Below are 25,440 nucleotides of genomic sequence, written 5' to 3'. Positions count from 1 at the left end.
GTGGTCATTCCTCAGTGCACAAGTGTCCAAACCAAAACTCAACAGGCAGGTCTCGCAAACTCACAGTTATGTGGCGTGCCAGTGTGTATGGAAGATTATTTACAATACAGAATACAACTTTAAAAAAGCAACTTTTTATCTGCCATTTGACATTTTTCAGTCTCATGTTTTAGAAATGTTAATTTACAACTTGCAGTTCTGACTGTTTTTCTTCAGATTTCTGTGCGCAGTCAGGTCAGGTGTCAAGAAATTAAACAACCAAAAAATCTGAATTGTAAGAGTCCCTCAGAATGTCATGATTGCAAGTTGTAAACGCAGAATTCTGAGAAAAAAAATCTGAATTAAAAGGTGTATACTGGGAATTCTGGGGAAAAAAGTCATCATTGCGAGATGTAAATTCTGAGAAAAAAGGAAGAATTACGTGATGTAAACTCAGAATCCCGAGAAGATAGTCATAATCCGAGAAGTAAACTCAGAATTCTTTGAAAAAAAGTCATAATTGCAAGATGCTAACTCGGAATTCTGGGAAAATGTCAGAACTGTGAGATATAAACAGAATTCAGAGAAAAAAAGTCAGAATTGTGAGGTGTGTAAACTCAGAATTACAAGAAAAAAGTCATTATTTTAAGATTTAAACTCAAAATCTTGAGAAAAGAGTCATCATTGCGAGATGTAAACTGAGAATTCAGAGAAAAAGTCAGAATTACGTGATATACTGGACGTAGACTCAAAATTTGGAGAGAAAAAGTCATCATTTTAAAATATAAACTCATAATGCTGAGAAATAGGAAGAATTATGGAATGTAAACTCAGAATTCTGGGGAAAAAAGTCATAATTGCAAAATGCTAACTCGGAATTCTGGGAAAATGTCAGAATTGTGAGATGTAAACTCAGAATTCCGAGAAAAAGGAAGAATTATGTGATATAGACTCAGAATTTGGAGAGAAAAAGTCATAATTTTTTTAATATAAACTCATAATGCTGAGAAAATAGGAAGAATTATGGGATGTAAACTCAGAATTCTGTGAAAATGTCAGAACTGTGAGATATAAACAGAATTCCAAGAAAATAAGTCATAATTTTAGAATTCCGAGAAAAAGGAAGAATTACGTGATCTAAACTCAGAATTCTGAGAGAAAAAGTCATAAGTTTAAAATATAAACTCATAATCCTGAGAAAATAGTCGTCATTTTGAGATGTAAACTCACAATCCCGAGAAAAAAAGTCAGAATTGCGAGATGTAAACTCAGAATTCCAAGGGAAAAAAATCATAAAATTGAAGATATAAACTCATAGTCCTGAGAAAATAGTCATCATTGCGAGGTGTAAACTCAGAATTCAAAGAATAAGGAAGAATTACTTGATGTAAACTCAAAATCCCCAGAAAATAGTCATAATTGCCCGATGCTAACTCGGAATTCTGGGAAAATGTCAGAATTACGAGATATATAAACTCAGAATTCCAAGGAAAAAAGTCATAATTTTAAGATATAAACTCAGAATCCCGATAAAATAGTCATAATTCGAGATGTAAACTCATAATTCTGGGAACAAAAGTCATAATTGCGAGATGTAAATGCAGAATTCAGAGAAAAAAGTCATAAAAAGTAAATGAAGAGTCTTAATTACCTTTGGTGGAAATAAGCTTCATATGTTTGTGCCAAGCTAATAAAATGTTTTCTGACAACATTCTGCTAACATTCCCATTAAACATTATTTCTGAATGTTCTGTGAACGTCCGTTTTTTTTAAAGGCTTTTTTCTTGGTAATTTAGGCCACATTCCATTTGATCATTCTTCAAACATTATGGGAACGTTACTTTTGAACGTTACTTTTTACTTTTGAAGTCGTAAAAGAATATCCAGATAAAACGTTGGAAAAATGTCCCATGAATGATGTATAAATAACATTTTATGAGAAGATTGTTAAAGAAGACCAGATAACTATACTAATGTTTCAGGAGGAAACAGTGTGCATGTCACACGCCGCTCGACACACTCCAGCACTTCAGAACGTGTGTGTGTGTGTGTGTGTGTGTGTGTTGTCGTCTTCACTGTTATTAGTTTAATCAAAGGGCTTTAGGACGGAGGCAGTGAGAACTGCTGTGCTTTTTCAAGGCAACCCGATCCGTCACAGCAGTGATTTCCTCCAGGAACACAGCGCCTCTGTCCCGCCCGCACGTTTCACACAATGAGATCTTTCATTACGGCCACATCGATTACTCGCTTCGGTAATGAGTGTCAGGACAATGACACGCTGTCTCCTGCGCCGCCGTGCCGGACCGGACCGATACCGCGAGGCCCGAACACAACGGGGGAACGGAAGCGATTTATGATGTGCAAGCTTGAAATATTCAAGATGACTCTGCTAAAACGTTAACCCGGTGTGGAAAAGGACAGGAAGGCAGTGTGAGTGTATCGTACATTCCAGGATTTTTCTCCATATAATGGACTTCAATGGGGTCCAAACGGTTCAAGGTCCAAATGAGAGTTTCAGTGCAGCTTCAAAGGGCTTTAAACGACACCAGACGATGAATAAGGGTCTTATCAAGCGAAACGAGCGGCCATTTCAAAAATAAATAACAAAGTTTAAGTTTTATAAGCTCAAATGCTCGCCTTGCTCTTTTCTGTGATGCGCGTTCGTGACTCTCCTGTTCGAACTCGTTCATCCAGTGGTGGCGGAAGTGCTGAATCTCAGTACTAAAGTAAAAGTACAAATAACCAGATAAATATTTACTTTAGTAAAAGTAGAAGTAACACAATAACAAGTTACCATACTTAAGTAAAAAGTAAAAAGCACCTGATTTTAAATGTACTTTAAGTATTAAAAGTAAAAGTACTTGCACAACAATTTATTCTCTTAATGTCTATTTTCTAATGATTAATAAAACTCATTCAACCTAATACTCCTATAACGATGTTCAATAATGATGGGAAAAAATTGTCACCATTTCTGAAACAAGCTTGCAATTAGGCAATATACACATCATGCTTATACTTACTATATATTAATAACTATGTTTGGCAGTAGATGCGATTAATTTATGGTGTAATTCTGAACCTCTTGGCTTGCCATAATCCTATTACACACGGTGTGTTTCCTATGCACGTAAAAATACGCATTTAGTGTGACCGGGTTGATATACTGTATCTATGGCAACCAAACGTCACTGGTGAGACAAACGTGCTGCGGACGGACGGTCAGATTACGGTTTGGCGGGGGAAAAACTGATCAGAAAATGTAACGAAAATGTAACAGAAGTTGTAGAAATGGAGTAGAAAGTAGAATAATTGCTGCAAAATGTAACGAAGTAAAAGTAAAAAGTATGCACTATTTATTCTACTTAAGTAAAGTAAAGATACGTGAAAAATGTACTGTATTTGTACTTCGTTACATTCCACCACTGCGTTCATCAAAATGAACGAATCTTTTTCCGAGTCATTTGGTTCATTCGATGAACAAAACGAACGAATTGACTCAGAAAAAGATTCGTTCATTTTGATAAACGACTTTGAACAGGAGAGTCATCACAGCACAGGGCAAGGCGAGCATTTGAGCTTATAAAACTTCAACTTTATTCAGACACCATTGCTCGGTCACTGGTTGAGCTAAACTGGTTTGTGTAGTTAAATTAACAGATGAAGAGTTCAGATGCAAAAGCCTCTAAATGCCATTTGAAATTTTCTTCTTTAATGATGATTTTTATCAAGCTTGTATATTTAAGTTCAGTAATTTCACTTAAATGACAATTAATAGGTAATTATCATTGCCATTTAAGTGAAATCACTGAACTTAAATATATAAGATTGATAAAAATTATAATTCTAGAAGAAAATTTCAAATGGCACTTAGAGGCTTTTGCATCTGAACTCTTCAGATATTCAACATAATTCATGTGTGAGAGACAAAACCAGTCAAATATCCACTGATTTAATAACTAATATTTCAAAAGCATATTCAATGTGAGAAATGTTGAATAGTCAAGTCAAGTCACATTTATTTATATAGCGCTTTTCACAATACAGATTGTATCAAAGCAGCTTCACAGTGATAACATGAAAGTAGTACAATAATATTGTTAAATATTAAATATTAAATAACCCTGACTAAGCAAGCCAAAAGCATAAATATGTAATAAATTCTGTTTTCTGCAAAGTTTGAGTGGCAAACATAATGTGGTTGTGTGTGACCCTGTTCTCGAAGCCTCATCGACCCGCTTGCTCTTCTCCGCAGTCTGTGAGTGTACAGGATTCAGTGCACATGAAGTTATTGACGAGCGCATCGATGGATCAGAGCTCTTATGCAACGGAGAGGAGGATGTTATTAAAAGTTTGTTCCACTTCATCCTCCTCCATGATCCAGCGGGTCATCGGACGCGCAGCCGCTGATGGAGAAATCCCAGAATGCCACACAGCTGCTCTCAGCGTGAGCACAGATAAGAGATGCGCATTAGCGACTGCATCTGAAAGCACATCCTCGGGGTTTATGAATAGCAGGGTGTCCCCTTCAAGCCGATGAGATCATCGCACGGCTCGGATCAGGAAACACGCCTGTCACGGTAAAGATAGATCAGCTGCCGAGCGTGTGATTGAGAGCCCGCCAACATCAACACCAGCACGTCTTGGCTCGCAGGAAGTGTGTGTGTGTGTGTGTCGAAGAACGTCCCCCACCCTACAAACCTCAGGAGAGTTTGCACTTGAGGACACGCTTTAACTTTAAAACCTGTCTTAAAGGGGTCCTAAAATTCCCCTTTTCACAAGTTCACAAGTCTCTAGAGTGTGTGTGTGAAGTTTTAGCTCAAAGTACCCCATAGATAGTTTTTTATAGCATGTTAAAAGTGTCACTTTTTGATGGTGTGCAAAAACGCGCGTGTCACTTTAAATGCAAATGAGCTGCTGCTCCCGGCACAGAGGGCGGAGCTTAAAGGATTAGTTCACTTTTGGAAAAACTTTTGCTGATAATTTACTCGCCCCCATGTCTCCAAGATGTCCGTGTCTTTCTTTCTTCAGTCGAAAAGAAATGAAGGTTTTTGATGAAAACATTCCAGGATTTTCTCCGTATAATGGACTTCAATGGGGACCAAACGGTCCAAGGTTCAAATGAGTTTCAGTGCAGCTTTAAACGACACCAGACGATGAATAAGGGTCTTATCATGCGAAACGAGCGGATATTTCAAAACTTATTCCAAAAATGTAACTTTTCTAAGGACAAATGCTAGCCTTGCTCTATTCTGTGAGGCGCGTTTGTAACGTCACGTAATACGTAATTACGTTCAAAAGGTCACGGGCGACGTAGCCGAAAGTACAGAATCAAAATCGTCCGACATCGTTGTTTTACCTTTTAATTCCTTTTTTTGTAAACGGCGTTTGAGTTCGTTTGCACGTTCAACCTATGCGTTCAACTTGTAAACACTGACTCTGTACTTCCAGCTACGTCACCCGTGACCTTTTGAACGTAATTACGTATTACGTGACGTTACAAACGCGCCTCACAGAATAGAGCAAGGCTAGCATTATAAGTTTTGAAATAACCGATCGTTTCGCATGATAAGACCCTTATTCATCGTCTGGAGTCATTTGAAGCTGCATCTGAAACTGTTACTGTCTTTTGGACCGTTTGGACCCCATTGAAGTCCATTATATGGAGAAAATCCTGGAATGTGTTCATCAAAAACCTTCATTTCTTTTCGACTGAAGAAAGAAAGACATGGACATCTTGGATGACACGGGGGCGAGTAAATTATCAGCAAAAGTTTTTTCAAAAGTGAACTACTCCTTGAAAGAGCCTCTGCATGCGTGCGATTACCTCACACACACACGCACTGAACATTTCAAAAACTTTTAGTATTTTATGTTCAAACTGGGAGAGAGTCGAGAAGAAGAGACAACATGTAGACAGCATTTCTAAATGTCACTTTTTGAGGGTGACGAGGAAAAACACAAGTAAAAGAGAAACAGTATAAATATAAATATGTGCTATATATAAAATATAAAAATCAAAAAAATAAAAATCATGTTCCTGGGGGAGGGATTTATTTAAATTTTAGGGTTTGTGATGTCACTACTCATGTAGTCCCTAGAGGGCGGAGCTTAAAGAGCTTGTGTGTGCGTGTGTCCCCATCAGCTGTTAAAAAGCGATTTCTGTAACAAAACTAATCTCTCATTGCGTCGTAACTTTGCAGATGTTGTTTAGGCTCAAACATTACACACTAACTACAGTCAAAGTGAAATCATGATCAAGCAGCCTTTAAAAAGCGAGTGTGACAGCTGTCAGTGAATCTCTATTTCAGTCTCGCTCGCCTCAGAGTCAACCCACAGCAAATCCAGTTTAGAAGCATATGCAGTGCTGTGAAAGCGTATCTCTGCGTCCAACATCTCTGTGGTTTGACTCAGCCGGACCTCCCTGAATTCTGGGAAATCTGGACGTGCCGTCACTAGTTTGCGCTGATGTTTACATGCTCCGTCCTCACAGAAGCGAGATGAAGGAGCCAGCCGTCATTATCTCCTCTCACGCTGCTCTTCTGGAGGAAAGATGTTTATTTCATGCTCCACACCAACAACCACAGGGAGTCAAATAATTACAATGATTCAATAACTTATTTATATTATAATTTATGATTTATTATTATTTTAATACACACACACACACACACACACACTTTAGTAATTTCTAGTATTATGAAATTACAAATCTTGAATTATGAAATATAAACTCGCAATTTTGACTTTATAAATCACAATTTTGACTTTATAAAATGCAATTTTGACTTTATTACACGCAACTTTGACTTTATAACACGCAATGTTGAGGTTATAACACAATTTTGACTAACACGCAATTTTGAGGTTATAACACACAATTTTGACTATAACACGCAATTTTGACTTTATAACTTGCAATTTTGACTTTATAACACGTAATTTTGACTTTAAAACCCACAACTTTGACTTTATAACACGCAATTTTCAGTCAATAACACACAATTTTGAGGTTACAACACGCAATTTTGACTAACACGCAATTTTGACTTTATAACTTGCAATTTTGACTTTATAACACGCAATTTTGACTTCATAACATGCAATTTTGACTATAACACGCAATTTTGACTTTATAACTTGCAATTTTGACTTTAACATGTAATTTGGACTTTAAAACCCACAACTTTGACTTTATAAAATGCAATTTTGACTTTATAACACACACTTTTAACTTTATAACATGCAATTTGAGGTTATAATACGCAAATTTGACTAACACGCAATTTTGACGTTATAACACGCAATTTTGACTTTATAACACGCAATTTTGATGTTATAACACACAATTTTGACTATAACACGCAATTTTGACTGTATAACACGTAATTTTGACTTTAAAACCCACAACTTTGACTTTATAACACGCAATTTTCAGTCAATAACACACAATTTTGAGGTTATAACACGCAATTTTGACTTTATAACTTGCAATTTTGACTTTATAACACGCAATTTTGACTTCATAACATGCAATTTTGACTATAACACGCAATTTTGACTTTATAACTTGCAATTTTGACTTAAACATGTAATTTTGACTTTAAAACCCACAACTTTGACTTTATAAAATGCAATTTTGACTTTTTAACACACAATTTTAACTTTATAACATGCAATTTGAGGTTATAATACGCAAATTTGACTATAACACGCAATTTTGACTTTATAACACGCAATTTTGAGTATACAGATAAAACTCGAAAAATTTGAATATCGTGCAAAAGTTATAATTGTGATGATTATGTCTTACAGCTTATGAAAACCCCAAATTCGAAATCTCAGAAATTTTTTATATTACATGAAATCAATAAAAAAAGGATTTTAAATGCAGAAATGTCGGCCCTATGAAAGTCTAATCATGCATATGTATATAGTTATATGCTAAATATATTAGTTTCATCTGTTAATTTGAATTACTGAAATGTTGCACGATATTTAAATTTTTTGAGTTTCACCTGTACATCATGCAATTCTGACTTTATATCCTAATTCTGAGAAATAAAATAATAATTGCAATATATAAATTCACAATTGTGAGATAAAAAGTCACAATTATGTTTTAAAATGTTTTATTCTGTGGCAAAAACGAGCTTTCGTAGATTTCTGCTCAGCGGGAAACAAATGTGCACAAAGATCCCACAGATTTGCTTTAAATGTGTGAAGTTCATGAGTTGAAGTGTGTGTGCTAATTATGATGTGTGTATGTGCGCTGGAACAGGAGCATTTACAGTATCAAGCACTGGCTATTTGTGTTTCCATCGTAGACGTATAGTCGAGGCCAGCGGGATTTGACATGCCAGGAAAACTGATACACACGATGTCAGTGGATTAAATATAGAAATAGTTCAATCTGTCGAAAACGCTGTCGTCATTCATGTCAGGTTGGGAACAACATGATGAAAGAAGTGCTAAGCTGGAACTAGTCCTGTAAAGCGGGCTGGTATTACAAAGCGGAGAGTGTGTAGATGTGGGATTGTGTTGACGGATGGGATTATGAAGAGTTGAAGTGTTCGTCTGTGTTAATGAGTGTGAAGCTTCCCTGCGTGATGTTCAACATGATCATTTATCTGTTTATCCTTTATTTAACGAGGTAAATCCCATTGAGATCTCACTATCTCTTCTCACAGGTCAAGACGTACAGGTGAAACTCGAAAAATGAGAATATCATGCAACATGTACTTCAGTAAAACAAATTAACAGATGAAACTATACAGATGATCATAACTATATACATATGCATGATTATACTTTTCATAGGGCCGACATTTCTGTATTTAAAATCCTTTTTTTTTTTTATTGATTTCATGTAATATTCTAATTTTCTGAGATTTTGAATTTGGGGTTTTCATAAGCTTTAAGACATAATCATAACAATTATAACTTTTGTGCGATATTCTCATTTTTCGCATTTCACCTGTAGAGTTTCACAGAGATGACCATAAAAAACAACACTCATGTCATACAAAACAAAAAGTAAAATCAAGAAACATATTTACAAGGCTTACCTTTATTAGTTTTATAACCTTTTTTGAATTATTTTTTTAAAATATATTTTTCAAGGCAAACAACAAATTATATTAGTTTTAGCAGTCAAAAAAAATGTAAACAAAAATCTTATAATAAAATGTTACAAAATGTAAAAGTGTAAGCATAGAATGATCAAGGCAAACTTTGAGGTAGATCAACATCTTTAAAACCTCTAGTCGTCTATAACCACGAACACTCGCCAAACTCACTCAAATCCTTACGCTTGCACATTTGTCCTGCTTCAACACATCAACGTTGAGGACAAAATGTTCACTTGCTGCCTAATATCATAGATATAAAGGCTAGACGTCTGGTCCGCAGCTGGCCAATGGAGGTCGACGTCCGCACTGGCGGCCATCTTGCCACAGTCAGCTCGCTCACTCGTAACACTGTGTTTTAATGGTGCATGTACTTTTTAAATAACCATAACTTGCTCAATCTTCTACCGATTATAAACGTCAGAGATGTAGTTAAGACACTGCACACTTGTGTATCAATAAATAACCATCCATAATTATGAAGATCATCAGTGTTATTCACTCCACCTGTTATGCCTGATCGCTCTATGTGTTGTCCTGATTCATATTTTTGTGAAAACCATGATTTTTTTTTTCAGGATACTTTAAAGAATATAAAGTTGAAAAGAACAGCATTTATTTGAAATAGAAATCTTTTGTTTCATTATTTCTGGCCCTCAGAAGTGTTTACCTCCAACAGAAGGACGAGCTCCTGACTGCAAATTATAGGTTGACAAACAATCGCCCTCAAATTGCATGTTTTGCTGTGGGGTGACAATAAAGAGAGAATCTGGGCTCTTCTCACTGCGGGACGCTCGCCTTTTCTTTTATCTTTTTAGTTTTTAGAAAAACAACAACTCTGTTTTACAGTATTGCACCTTATTCTTGATCCCCCAAGTGTCGTGCATGTTATTTCAAAGTATTTGCATTGTTATTATTTTCCCAGTGCTTGTATAAGATGCTCCTCGGTTTGGGTTTGTTTTAAAACAGGCTCATATTCTGACTGTAATAAGAAATAACAATGACTTTTACTACTAATACAAGTAATACAACTCCTTCATTTCAGCCTTTGAAAATCTCCCTTCGATTTGCTGTGACAGAATTCTTTCAAAATGTCACATTGATGATGTCATATTCTATTCTGATTGGCCTTTTTTCTCAGTATGTTGATTTGCATACTGAATTGAGATTGGTGCATCTGTTTTTTACACTCTATACACAGTATGCACATTCATTGAGTGTCATGACAGCAATAAAGAAGAAGCTCTTAATTAATATGCAACATTTCATTCCTAAATTTGCTCAAAACCAAATCCTGATGTTTCTTTCTGTAAATGCAAATGTAGTTTGTTTTGTTCCGTTTCTGCATGTTCATGTGCCTGAAGGAAAGTGTGTTTGCTCTAGCTTGCGTGTGTGAAAATCTCCGGGTCGTATGGATCTGGCCGGGGCGTCTCGCTGTATTATAAATATCCACCTTCAAAGTCAGTGGAGCTGATATGTGGAATTTAGTGTATATCTGCGCTTAAAGAGGCGTCACGATTGCTTTTTCAGTCGTTTTGGCCAGAATGAATTGTAAAATGATGGACAGGCTGTGACCCCACATGCGTTATCTGGATATTTCCATGTTCTGGAGTCAGTGTAAGAGCTGTTTGCTCATGCTAGGCTGTTCTGGGCGCTGTTAGCGTGATTGTTTGCTTCTTCACTTCTTCATGTGTAAGTTGTACTTTAGGTTAAAATAAATATTTCTATTCAGTCTAATTGCAATTATTTATTTATTTATTTTTTTATTGTTTGCCCACAATAGAAAATAATTTACATTTATAGAATCACAACAAAGTTCTATTTGTATTACAAGGTATACACAACATAAAAGATGTTAAAAAATTAAAATAACTACCACACATAAACAAGGTTACATTGACTTAGCATCCTTTAGATTGGAAGTTAAGGGAGTTCCTTTATATAATCCCAAAGGGAGGACCATATGGACCAAAATCTGTCAGATTTTTTATGTTTATCGTAAGTGAGCTTTTCAAGTGGTATGCAGCGATTTGTAATATCCACATTTTGAAGGATGGAGCCTGCGATGCAGACCAAAGTAACAAAATGCATTTTTTAGCAAAGTATACCAGTATCACAAATAGTGTTACTGCATCTTTTTTAAACAGAATGTTCACATTGAGATTTAATAGATACAAAGCTGGGGTCATATCGAAATGTAGTCCAAGAAGGTCTTCCATTACACTATGTACTTTCTTCCAGTATGACAAAATTATGTCACAGTGCCAAAAACAATGCATGAATGTACCTTTATCCTTATTGCACTTGAAACACAAGCCTGTAGCGTTGGTAAACATCTTCTTAATACGCATCGGCGTAAGATATATTCTATTAAAGAATTTGAAATTGAGCTCATGGATTAATTGCAATTTTATGAGATAGATAACTGCATTGTACAGTTTAAATTTCAATCACATTTGCTATATTATATTTTGCTAAATGCACAATTATATACCTCCTTAATTTAGTATATTATCATTCAAAAGTTTGGGGTCAGTAAGAATGATTAATGTTTTTTGAAAGAGTCTCTTCTGCTCAACAAAGCTGCATTAAAGGGATAGTTCACTTTGAAATTAATGTTTGATTTGTTTTATCTTCCACAGTATTTTCAATTTTGATATTTTTAGGTCTGTCAGTCATATAATGCAGGTCTATGGTCACCACCTTAAAGAGCAGCACAGAGAAGTCCAGATTAAACATGATTTAATGACTCGTAAATGTAAGTACACACTGATGGCCTAAGACACCAAACGAGCGGTTTTTGTGAGAAAACCAACAGTATTTATATCGTTTTTACCTCTTGTGATCACAGCCATGTTGACTCGTGCTAGCCTAGCACCGGCGAACTATGCCACTGGAACAACTGGATGAACATTTTTGGAAACTGTCTCCACTGATAAATAGCACACAGGCTAACTTGGAAATGAGGCCCGATGTCCAAAATCCTGAACCGCCCCTTTAACCCAATATAAACACACAGCTCGTCCTGTCCTAAACACAGTGCATTATGGTCTGGATCACTGAAAGTGCATTTATAGCATTCCTGTTTTGGTTACTGTTTCTTGGCCACGTTCAGGATGAAACGACAGCTTTAAACAAAAAGGAAAGGCGTTTTGTTGTCATAAATGGATTTTATGACGAGCTGTTTTCTGTCTTCAAGGCGGATGATCCCGCTAGTTTCATATTTGAACCACTTTCTGCTCATTGGTGTTTGTCTGATGGATCTCTGTGTGGTTTCAGGCAGGCTTGATTCGCACTGATGATGAAGAGTTCTTCATCGAGCCGCTGGAGAAAGGTCAGCAGGAGGTCGAGGTCAAAGGTCGCGTCCACGTGGTCTACCGAAGATCGGCCATCAAAAGGGACAAGGGTCAGAGGAGAGATGACCTCCACAATGAAGGTGAGCAGAGGCTGAGAAAACATCCAATTGTGATTTTTTCATTTGTTCTGATTATGATTTAAAATAAAATCTGCACAATTTAACCCAAATTGTGTATTATTATGTAACAATATGATTTAAAAAAATGCTAATTATTAGTATTATTTACAAAATAGAAAATATTACTAATAATATTTCATTGTAAAATAAAAAAGTAGTACTTGAGAACAATAATAATAATATTTTTTACATTAGAAAATATTAATGATTATATTATTATGTATTATTATAATAATTTTTATTACTAAATAAAAATATCAAATAAAATAAGAACTATTGTAATATATCATTGTATAATAAAAAGTCTTTATTTAGGACGGTAGTAATAATAATAATGAATGAATTACTAATTATTACTTCTAAATACAAATATTTAACAAAATAAGAAGTTCAACTATTAATAATTATTATGTATTATAATGATATTTAAAACTAAATAAATATTAAACAAAATATTCAACTAAATAAGAAATATTAATATTTCACGGTAAAATACAAAATGTGTATTATTATTATATATTATTATAATTATTTCTAAATATTTAACAAAATAAGTTAATTTTTCTATTTATTTAAGGACAATAATTACTTTACAGTATAACTATTAAAATAAACACTATTATATTACTATGTATTATATTTATTACTAAATACAAATATTAAATATATTAAGATATATTACTATTGTAAAATTAAAAAACACATGTTAAGAACAGTAATAATAATAATGAATAATTCATATATTTTTTCGGTATTGTAAAATTACAATAGTAAGATTTTATTTTCACAATTTTGTTTTTCTTTCGATTGAATGTGACTGAGAAAAGTAAGATTCGGTTGATTGTTCATTCTGACCAGTATCAACACACACGTCTTTTCTTTGGTCAGACTGTGTGTCGTACCCATAGCGTTACTTTAAACACCTGACATCATCTTGACGGACACTTCATTAAAATCAAGCAAGCCAGTGAGACTCACAGAGGGTTCAGAAATACTGTCTTTCTGCTCATTACTGAAGTGAACGCTGAGCTGGAATCACACGAGGAACTGCAGGACTTTATATCATTATAAAGCGTCTCACCGGTGCCGTAAACTCAGACGGTCCACAGGGATAATCCTGTCCAAAACTCTGGAAAACCAGCAGATCTTCTCTGGCCGGACAGATCATTTATCACAGACTCGTATATATTATTTATTATATCTTTTTGTTACAATAAAAACTCTCATACAAAGACTATGTTGGTTCCATATATGGATGGTAATACTTTATATACTGTATACAAAACTGAAATGTGTCATTTTATTTAGCAAGGACTCATCAAACTGATCAAAAGTGAGAGTAAATAAGATTATATTTTAAATAAATGATTTCTATTCATCAAAGAATCCTGAAAAATACAATGAAAAATAAAGAGCATCAGATCCTCATATTAGAGTGATTTCCGAAGGGTCATGTGACCCTAAAGACTGGAGTAATGGTGCTGAAAATCACAGGAATAAATTACACTTTACTATATATTCACATAGAAAACAGATGATTTACATTATAAAAATATATCACTATTTTTACTGTGTTTTTGATGAGCAGAAGAGACTCTTTCTAAAACCTTTGGTACTGAATGATGATCATCTTCATGTACCGTGATATTCGTAAGCAATAAGGCACTCGAGGCAAGTGAAGGGCGTTGTTAGGCTCGACGCGAGCGGAGTAACCCCTTATTCACTTGCCTCGAGTACCTTATTGCTTTTATAAAACGGTTGCCACACAATACAAATATTAAAGTAAAAAAAAAAATGTATTAGTGCAACTTTCATGAAGTAAAATCACTAAAAGCCTTCCTTCCGCTAGAAAAAATAGTCCCTGAGCGTGAACAGCAACAACGTTCCGATGTGTAATATGCATGAAAGCTAATTCAAATTATAAAACGGTTAGTTCCATTGATTCTGATTGGTCAATAGCTGTGCTTTATTCATGATTAAACACGGCATATTACACATCGGAACGTGTTGCTGTTCACGGTCAGGGACTACTTTTTCTAGCGGAAGGACGACTTTTAGTGATTTTACTTCATGAAAGTTGCACTAATACATATTTTTTTTTACTTTAATATTTTTTATTGTGTCGTAACCGTTTACCACACAAAACCGTAAGGTACTCAAGGCAAGTGAATAAGTAACGGCTCTTCAGTCGTGACTTATTCACTTGCCTCGAGTACCTTATTGCTTACGAATACTAAAACATGGAAATAAACTTGATGGTTTGTTCTGAGCTTTCCAGATAGTTGCTTCAGCACTACTTCCACTATTATATAACTGTCACTTAGACACTAAACTGTCAGTTTGTCAGTGTTTATTTCTGTGAAAAGCGTCTGTGAATGAAGAACCCGTGTCCGGCTGTCCCATGGTCCTTCATTTAGACAATGATGCAAGTGATGTGAAATAGTGTAGATAGAAATCCTGTGATAGATGTGAGTGATGCAGAAACATGCTGTAATACTCCCGATTATTGAAGGATTAGTGTGAAGTGGAGTCCTGCTGTTTTTAGGTTACGGTGAGAAACTGCTCTATGAAAACGCTAGTAATAATAATAATTAAAATCCGGTTTTGCAGCTGTACGGTGCAACACCTGCAGTCTGTGATGATCAGAAGTCTAGACCGGCCTCTGACGTCTGACATTATGAGAGAATGTCAATGTAAATACCATATGTCGTTAGTTTATGGAGAGTGCCAGAAGTTTCTTTGCCGTAATATTTACCATTTGTTGAGCTGAAGAGAGATTTCTGGCATTCAGAGGTGAGATATGATCGCTTTCCCTTTCTGTCGTGCTGGTCATACTGAAATCTTCATGCTAAATTCATAAATGTGAAATAAACCTAGTGCGCTGCTACTGCCTCTGAAAAGCATTGAAAACACCAGGGTTATTATAGTTAACAAAGACCATTAAAACTAAATTTAATTTATTGAAATAAAAAAAAATGAACTGAAAATAAAGAAATAAAATGTTAGCACTTTTTTTTTTTATCTGGTTACCAACATTTCTCATTTTCATTTAGTCTAATTAATGTATTAAAATAACTTAAATAAAAGCAAAAAAAAAAAAAAAAAAAAATATATATATATATATATATATATATATATATATATATATATATATATATATATATATATATATATATATAAACTATATAAAAATATTAGGGCTGTGCAAACATTGATTGCGATTAATCACATCCAAAATAAAAGTCTGTGTTTACATAATATATTTGTGTGTGCTGTATATAATTATTTTGTTTATATAAATACACACACATGCATGTATATATTTAGAAAATGTGTTATTCATATATACAATTATTTTATTATGTATTTATATATATATACAGAATTTAAGCGCAAATAATTCTACAATATATACATGCATGCATAGGTATTTATTTATATATACAAAATAATTATATACAGCACACACAAATATTTTATGTAAACACAGACTTTTATTTTGGATGTGATTAATCGCAGAGGGGAGGGGCGGAGTCAGCAAAGCTCATTATCATTTAAAGGCACATGCACTGAAACGGCGTGCTGAAAACAGCTGTTTTTGACCAGATAAAATTACTGTTTTCTTACAATACTAATGAGAAAGTTTTCATTTAGACCCTAAAGAATCAAATAAACGTGTATGAAACGTAAGTCATCTGAGAAGGCAGGATCATTTTGCTGTGTGTCTTCCAGAACAGACTTCGGATCATTCCCTTAAAGCACTGTTTTCGTAGGCAGCACACGAGCGAGTGTCTCATCTCTAACCATCAAACACGGGTCGCTTCTCCTCTTGTGTTCACTCCTCTGCTTCTGATGCGCGACACAACCTTTAATCTTTCACGTCTGCATTTACTCATCAGAATGTGAATAATGTGCGCTGTGATCACTTGAGTCTTTATCTTTGGAGACACCAGATGGAGAGGCACGCTCCTGAAATAAACTCTTGTTTTATAATGAATGTTTATTGTTTCCTAACACTTCTTTTTGAAGCGCTCCATCTGTTTCTGTTGACGAACTTTTCTTTAGTCTTGACTCAACACGAAGTGATGAATGTGAATTTCATGCTAGTTGCTCATTCACCAGTATTTTATTGGAACGTACCAGTAGGCTTGCCGCGATTGACGGTGTTACCGGTTTTAAGCCCCATCACCGGTGACATCACTTTCCCACTGTGACACCGCGATGTCTTGACTTTTTTTTTTTTTAAGTATTCGTTTTTGCTAAAATATTTATTTGAATTAATTAAAAATAATAATTTTCAATTATTATTTAGCACGTGTGGAGACGAGAACGAGTCAAATTACAGAAAAGCAAGATAATGGCGGAAGATTTGGTGTCAAAACGCAATGCAAAAGCGCCTCCAAATTCAAACCAAATTCAAAAATGAAACCTGAAAGCGTTAATGAGGCAATCTGCAAACTTTGCCGAATAAATAAAAGTTTATTGTCAGCGAGTTGTTTTTTTTTTATTGTCCATTCCAGCAATTGACGCTTATTTCGAAAGCGAAAGTATTTCATTTATGTAGGCTAAGGTCCTTTTTGAAGTTTTTATTTTATATTCGTCTCTTTTTAGTGGGTTTTATCTTATTTAAACTTTGTGTAATTTATTTAGGCCTATTTTATTTTCTTATTCGTTAATAAACGTTTTATGGTTCTTATTTGTTTGGGCCCACAGTTTGCCGATATTCACTTTTTTCAGCCAATGCATTGGGGTTATTTTTATGCTTTCGTTATGCTAATAAAAGTTCTGTCTATATTTTATGCGTTCGTTATGCTAATAAAAGTTCTCTCTATATTTTATGCGTTCGTTATGCTAATAAAAGTTCTGTCTATATTTTATGCGTTCGTTATGCTAATAAAAGTTCTCTCTATATTTTATTAGTTCGTTATGCTAATAAAAGTTCTGTCTATATTTTATGCGTTCGTTATGCTAATAAAAGTTCTGTCTATATTTTATGCGTTCGTTATGCTAATAAAAGTTCTCTCTATATTTTATGCGTTCGTTATGCTAATAAAAGTTCTGTCTATATTTTATGCGTTCGTTATGCTAATAAAAGTTCTCTCTATATTTTATTAGTTCGTTATGCTAATAAAAGTTCTCTCTATATTTTATGCGTTCGTTATGCTAATAAAAGTTCTCTCTATATTTTATGCGTTCGTTATGCTAATAAAAGTTCTCTGTATATTTTATGCGTTCGTTATGCTAATAAAAGTTCTCTCTATGTTTTATTCGTTCGTTATGCTAATAAAAGTTCTGTCTATAAATAAAAGTTTTATTATCAGCGAGTTGTTTTTTTGTCCATTCAAGCAATTGACGCTGAATTGCCAATTGACGCTAATTTCGAAAGTGAAAGTATAACGCGCACGCATTTAAAAGCTATTTAACCGCCCCGCCCTCCACGGTGACACCGGGATTACCGGTGTTGTCACACGTCGATTAACCGGTGGGAAATTTTCCTCACCGCGGCAACCCTACGTACCACTAGAAATCCCATCGTAAACTATGTTATCGCCCATTGATGTATTAAAAGTTGAATATGCACTGCATTTCCTTAACTATATCATCGCCCAAGTCTAATTTTCTAAATGCATGAAGATATTACGACATTATAGACCTCCACATCATGATTTTTGGAAACAATGTCTATAGTGAAAAGCGCTATACTAATACACTTGTGTGTTTCCAGTCACTGACTTTGGTATCGCCGAGCTTCCCAACGCTCTCGACGCGGTGGAGGAGAAACTGTCCGAGACGGAGCGCAAACGCAGACACGCGAAGAAAGACGACTACAACATCGAGGTGCTGCTCGCGGTGGACGACTCGGTTGTGCGTTTCCACGGCAAAGAACACGTGCAGAACTACGTCCTCACGCTGATGAACATAGTAAGTGATGTTGCAGTTTCACCGTATTTAAAGAGGCCATCTTGAGGTGTTCAGGCTCTTCTTGAACAGGTTTTCCTGCTTGAATGTCGATTATACACCTTATTCAGAGCAGCGCCATGACGGGTATGAAAGTGAGGCTGTGAGGGATAGACTTACCGTGTTTCCAATGGCATCCGCTGTAAAAAGCTGAATAAAACTGCTAGATACTTACAATTTTCCACAGCTTACATTGTCGGGAGTTTTTTGTCAACTGAAATTTCTTGGAAAGATATTTTTTCAGTGTTTCATGAGCAGAACAATCCGAAAACACATTAAATAACAGTACAGCCCATTGAAGAGATGCATGACTATCCCTCACAGCCTCGCTTTCATTCTCATTAAAAATCAAAGATGGCGCTGCCGTGAATAAGGCGTATTCTCCTCATATTCTCCTTTGTTGCGGCTCCACTCGTCCCAGTCTGTCAGTAACGCTCTGTTTACTTCCTGTCTCTATGAAGCCCCGCCTTCTAAAAGCACACTGTGCTCTGATTGGTCGGCTGGAGCGGTGTGTTGTGATTGGTCGAGTGTGTTTGGGAAATGTCCCGTCCCTTCCCATAACCGCCAACTCAACCAGGCCCCGCCCCTTTATTCTGCGCATGAATTATTATAATGAGGAATATTGTGACGTGTTCCGGAAGAAACTGGAGACAGGAGTTCAGAAACACTGACACTGATATAGAGAAGAACATTTTTCATGATCAAACCAGTCCCTCCAGAAAAACGCGATTATGCGATCGCTGAATTCAATGCAAAATCAGCCGCATTTTTTCAAATACGCCGCATAAATTGCCGATTTCCGTGCAAAATATGGGCTGTTTGCGTAATTTCATAATCCTCGCATTTTCGTTGCAAAAAAAGTCACATGTATCTTAGCAGAAAGTTGAAAAATGTTGCGTTTGCTTCACACAAGAGCAGCCATTTCCCCCTGTTTCCATGGGAACGTTATGAAGTGACGCAATTACGCGACGCCAGACAGACTCACGGAGGCGATCGACATCTCACAAATCGAACTCGAATAACTGTCTGTCACACGTTCTACCGTCACATCGTTACTTAATAAACAACATAAGATAAAAGAAGTAGCATCAAACAGAAATTACCCGCACACATGGGGTGTTTGAGGCGCACATATAACACTGCAGAGAGCTCTTAAAGGGGCCACACCTTATTTACACTCGTTACAGTCTGAAATAAAACAAGATGAGAAATTAAATATTCCCAGCACTTTCTATGATGTAGTATGCTTGTTTATCAAAGGAAGTAATAAGAAATGACTCTTTCATTAGCCGAGTGAGAACAGGATGTTGGGGGAATCACTTTTTTTCTCTTTTTCATCAAACCGCAATTTTTGCAAGTTCCCTCAATTTTTGCAAATTCCTGCAATTTCATCGCATAAAATTGCATAAATATCCCGCATATTCCATCGCATTTTTAAAGAAAATGGGCCGCGTAATCAATCACTTTTTGCCCGCAACAATCACAAAAAAACTCCGCGTTTTTCTAGATGGACTGAATACTATAATGGTAAATGTTATATATAAATCGCACATTTTTGGAAATTACCCCCACAAAATCAGTCATTTTGATCGCGAAATCCTGGAGGGACTGTCAAACATCAACATTACACACTCAAGAAAGATGGACATGGAGAAAAGCAGAATAGGACTCCTTTTAAATAACCTCTTCCACTCCTCAAACCTCTTTACTCTTTACCCATGGTTCTCTGCTCATGTTGCTGTCGGGAACCTGTGTGAGGATTACTAGAAAGAGAAAGAGAGAAAAGACTGTTACACACACGTCCCACCAGGTCCTGCCACCTTAATCTACTTACGTACGCAAAATCCCTCCAGTCAGATTTTCAGAGGATCTGGTTTCACTCGGTGACAGTTACGGTTAGGAGCGCAGCGGTGGACTGATCCCATTCACACACACACACACACACACACAGGAGCGCAGCGGTGGACTGATCCCACACTAGACCAGTGACTGACCAGACGGAGACCAGGGTTCATAGGTCCAACACACACAGACACACACGCCCTGAAAACACACACACATACACTCTACACTCACACAAACACACACAGACACACACTCACACACATAGACTCACACAAACACTCACATACACTCACACACACATATACACTCACACACACACAAACACACGTTTAGCTAGCTATCTACATGAGGACATTATTACATATAAGTATAAATACAAAAGTATTCAGTTCCATGTTTTATTTTGTGAAATATTATTGTAATGTAAAACAGCTCAAGAAAAGATTAGGATTAATATTATTTTCTTAGTTTGGAAGTCACTTGTGCTCGCTTCGGATTCGGCTCGCTTCTAGTGACAGATTCATCCTCAAACTATGGCTATACACAGAGTCTGGGGAGTGTGTGTTTGTGTGTTGAGCTTTATAGTGAAAGGCGATGTGTAAAGAAACCCCAATAAATGTCCTTCATCATGCTTTCTTTTGGCTTTATCATCTTCATCCTTGGCTGATCAGCCGGCGTTATCGTGTTTTAGATTTAGATCTTCACTGAAGTTATGTATTTTTGACATACGGAAGCAAGACGAATCACTCTCCACTTTGTGTTTAGCTTCTCTGCTCGGCATTGTGGGTGTTTTACCGTCTGGAGACTGATTTCTGGACAGTGGACAATGCTTGCATTGCGTTTTGTCCTGCGTTACGCTGACTAGAGATGCTCAACGCCTTCAGAGAACAGCTGCGTTTCTCATCACTGTACGAGGAAGTCAACATCTGTTTGAGCGTTCGTGAGTTCAACTAGTCCGGTTCTTATATCAGAAGATTAGCCTCGGTGAAAACATTTAATGTCTGTGTGCTAAACACTACTCGTTAAACTAGATCTAACTTTGTTTACTTCATTCTAGGGCGGCACCTTAATGTTAACACTAATGGCTTGAATGAACGACTACTAGTCGACCAATGGCTTAAATGAACGACTACTAGTCGACTAATGGCTTGAATGAACGACTACTAGTCGACCAATGGCTTAAATGAACGACTACTAGTCGACTAATGGCTTGAATGAACGACTACTAGTCGACCAATGGCTTGAATGAACGACTACTAGTCGACTAATGACTTGAATGAACGACTACTATTCGACTAATGGCTTGAATGAACGACTACTTGTCGACTAATGGCTTGAATGAACGACTACTAGTCGACTAATGGCTTGAATGAAAGACTACTAGTCGACTAATGACTTGAATGAACGACTACTATTCGACTAATGGCTTGAATGCACGACTACTAGTCGACTAATGGTTTAAATTAACGACTACTAGTCGACTAATGGCTTGAATGACTTGAATGAACGACTACTAGTCGACTAATGGCTTGAATGAACGACTACTAGTCGACTAATGGCTTGAATGAACGACTACTAGTCGACTAATGACTTGAATGAACGACTACTAGTCGACTAATGGTTTAAATGAATGACTACTAGTCGACTAATGGTTTAAATGAACGACTACTAGTCAACTAATGGCTTAAATGAACGATTACTAGTCGACTAATGGCTTAAATGAACGACTACTAGTCGAGTAATGGTTTAAATGAACGACTACTAGTCGACTAATGGCTTAAATGAACGACTACTAGTCGACTAATGGCTTAAATGAACGACTACTAGTCGACTAATGGCATAAATGAACGACTACTAGTCGACTAATGGCATAAATGAACGACTACTAGTCGACTAATGGTTTAAATGAACGACTACTAGTCGACTAATGGCTTAAATGAACGACTACTAGTCGACTAATGGCATAAATGAACGACTACTAGTCGACTAATGGCTTAAATGAACGACTACTAGTCGACTAATGGCTTGAATGAACGACTACTAGTCGACTAATGGCTTGAATGAACGACTACTAGTCGACTAATGGCTTGAATGAAAGACTACTAGTCGACTAATGACTTGAATGAACGACTACTATTCGACTAATGGCTTGAATGCACGACTACTAGTCGACTAATGGTTTAAATTAACAACTACTAGTCGACTAATGGCTTGAATGACTTGAATGAACGACTACTAGTCGACTAATGGCTTGAATGAACGACTACTAGTCGACTAATGGCTTGAATGAACGACTACTAGTCGACTAATGACTTGAATGAACGACTACTAGTCGACTAATGGTTTAAATGAATGACTACTAGTCGACTAATGGTTTAAATGAACGACTACTAGTCAACTAATGGCTTAAATGAACGATTACTAGTCGACTAATGGCTTAAATGAACGACTACTAGTCGACTAATGGTTTAAATGAACGACTACTAGTCGACTAATGGCTTAAATGAACGACTACTAGTCGACTAATGGCTTAAATGAACGACTACTAGTCGACTAATGGCATAAATGAACGACTACTAGTCGACTAATGGCATAAATTAACGACTACTAGTCGACTAATGGTTTAAATGAACGACTACTAGTCGACTAATGGCTTAAATGAACGACTACTAGTCGACTAATGGCATAAATGAACGACTACTAGTCGACTAATGGCTTAAATGAACGACTACTAGTCGACTAATGGCTTAAATGAACGACTACTAGTCGACTAATGGTTTAAATGAACGACTACTAGTCGACTAATGGCTTGAATGAACGACTACTAGTCGACTAATGACTTGAATGAACGACTACTAGTCGACTAATGGTTTAAATGAACGACTACTAGTCGACTAATGGTTTAAATGAACGACTACTAGTCGACTAATGGCTTAAATGAACGACTACTAGTCGACTAATGGCATAAATGAACGACTACTAGTCGACTAATGGCTTAAATGAACGACTACTAGTCGACTAATGGTTTAAATGAACGACTACTAGTCGACTAATGGCTTGAATGAACGACTACTAGTCGACTAATGACTTGAATGAACGACTACTATTCGACTAATGGCTTGAATGAACGACTACTAGTCGACTAATGGTTTAAATTAACGACTACTAGTCAACTAATGGCTTGAATGACTTGAATGAACGACTACTAGTCGACTAATGACTTGAATGAACGACTACTAGTCGACTAATGACTTGAATGAACGACTACTAGTCGACTAATGGCTTAAATGAACGACTACTAGTCGACTAATGGCTTAAATTAACGACTACAAGTTGACTAACGGCTTGAATAAACGACTACTAGTCGACTAATGGCATAAATGAACGACTACTAGTCGACTAATGACTTGAATGAACGAATACTAGTCGACTAATGACTTGAATGAACGACTACTAGTCGACTAATGGCTTAAATGAACGACTACTAGTCGACTAATGGCTTAAATTAACGACTACAAGTCGACTAACGGCTTGAATAAACGAATACTAGTCGACTAATGGCTTAAATGAACGACTACTAGTCGACTAATGGCTTAAATTAACGACTACAAGTCGACTAACGGCTTGAATGAACGACTACTAGTCGACTAATGGCTTAAATGAACGACTACTAGTCGACTAATGGCTTAAATGAACGACTACTAGTCGACTAATGGTTTAAATTAACGACTACAAGTCGACTAACGGCTTGAATGAACGACTACTAGTCGACTAATGGCTTAAATGAACGACTACTAGTCGACTAACGGCTTGAATGAACGACTACTAGTCGACTAGAAAAATCAGCCCTATCCCTTTCCAGCGGTGGCCTTATTTCTGTCTCTAGCCTCAGGAGAGCAGGAGAAACTGTGTTTTTCTATCCCGGTGTCTGTCAGACGTTCATGTTCTCTTGTGACTGATGGCCTGACGTGTGTATATGTGTCCTGCAGAGACTGAGGCGGCTTTCCAGAGCTCACTCGGCCCGTTCGCCGTAAATAAACACAAACGATCCTCTCGTGAAGGTCGTCGGACGGGGTCTCACCTCATAAATTCGCAGACGCTTTTACAAATAATGCGAGCGCATGCTTTCGTCACGGGGGAGGCGCTTTGCATGTCTCCTCTCAATCTGGAGAGGCTGTTTACTCATCTTCAGGGCAGTCAGTGCATGTCTGGATCACGCCGCTCCATATCCGCTCGCATCGCTCCAGACGAGTGTCAGCACGACGGGAAGCCGATCACGTCACGCAGACCTGGACGCAATTACAGCCTGTGTACATTCCCAGATGGAGGAGGAGTTGTTTTAGCTAGTTCTAAAGTTTGAAGTGTGTTGCATTGCTGACAGACGTTAGGGACGTCTAAAAAATGTATGTTATGTCATGCAAGATGCTGCAAAAGACATGAGCACAGCAGTCAAACAAGCCCGTCTAAACTTTAAGCATGTTTACATAGAAAAACAAGGGAATGGAAAAAACGTGTTCTTAATGCACATTTCTGCTCTTATTGTGAACGATCCATCCGTGCATGTTTTATTTACATTGCAGTGCTGGTCTTTGGGATTTTGCATATAAATATAACTCGCTCTGCATATTGAGCAGTATTTCTAACAGTAGTTGCTATACGCTATAAGTCATAGGTCTGATTCTGCTTTGGATATAAATGTCTGCTAAGTAAATGTGCATGTAAAGTAAACAAGTTTCGTTTTCAGTGAAACTCAATGGGATTCAATGCTGTTTGTCACATTCCTCACTGCATTTTCTGTTGAATATCCAGTTTTACTTAAATGTCATATTGCTAAAGTAAAATTGGTTGCGATTTCAGATTTTAGTGCAGAAATACCTTTGAAAAGATGTTTTTGTGTTTTATTTGACCAAATTAGCATGTTTCAGGCGGTCATTAAACCAGACGTAAGTGAAGTGCTCAGAGAGGTTATTTGCGCTCTGACGCAGGAGATGACAACATGTGATGAGTGGTGTGTGAATAATTATAATCCTCATCATTAGTAAAGAACAGAATTTA

The 25,440-nt window shown here is 36.5% G+C and overlaps 1 protein-coding gene across 2 annotated transcripts in view; it reads left to right on the top strand.

Annotated features, from left to right (window-relative positions):
• Positions 1-25,440, top strand: part of adamts14 (ADAM metallopeptidase with thrombospondin type 1 motif, 14) — a 72,373-nt gene that overhangs the window by 2,674 nt on the left and 44,259 nt on the right. For both annotated transcript variants that reach the window (XM_039650758.2, XM_039650747.2), the window contains exons 3-4: positions 12,387-12,543; positions 18,308-18,504. In XM_039650758.2, the coding sequence (XP_039506692.2) occupies positions 12,387-12,543; positions 18,308-18,504 (354 nt within the window). The remainder of the gene's footprint in view (positions 1-12,386; positions 12,544-18,307; positions 18,505-25,440) is intronic.

Source organism: Pimephales promelas, chromosome 17 (genome assembly GCF_988280905.1).
Source record: "Pimephales promelas chromosome 17, fPimPro1.hap1.1, whole genome shotgun sequence".
Classification (NCBI taxonomy): Eukaryota; Metazoa; Chordata; class Actinopteri; order Cypriniformes; family Leuciscidae; genus Pimephales; species Pimephales promelas.
This window is presented reverse-complemented; position numbering and strand designations above follow the sequence as displayed.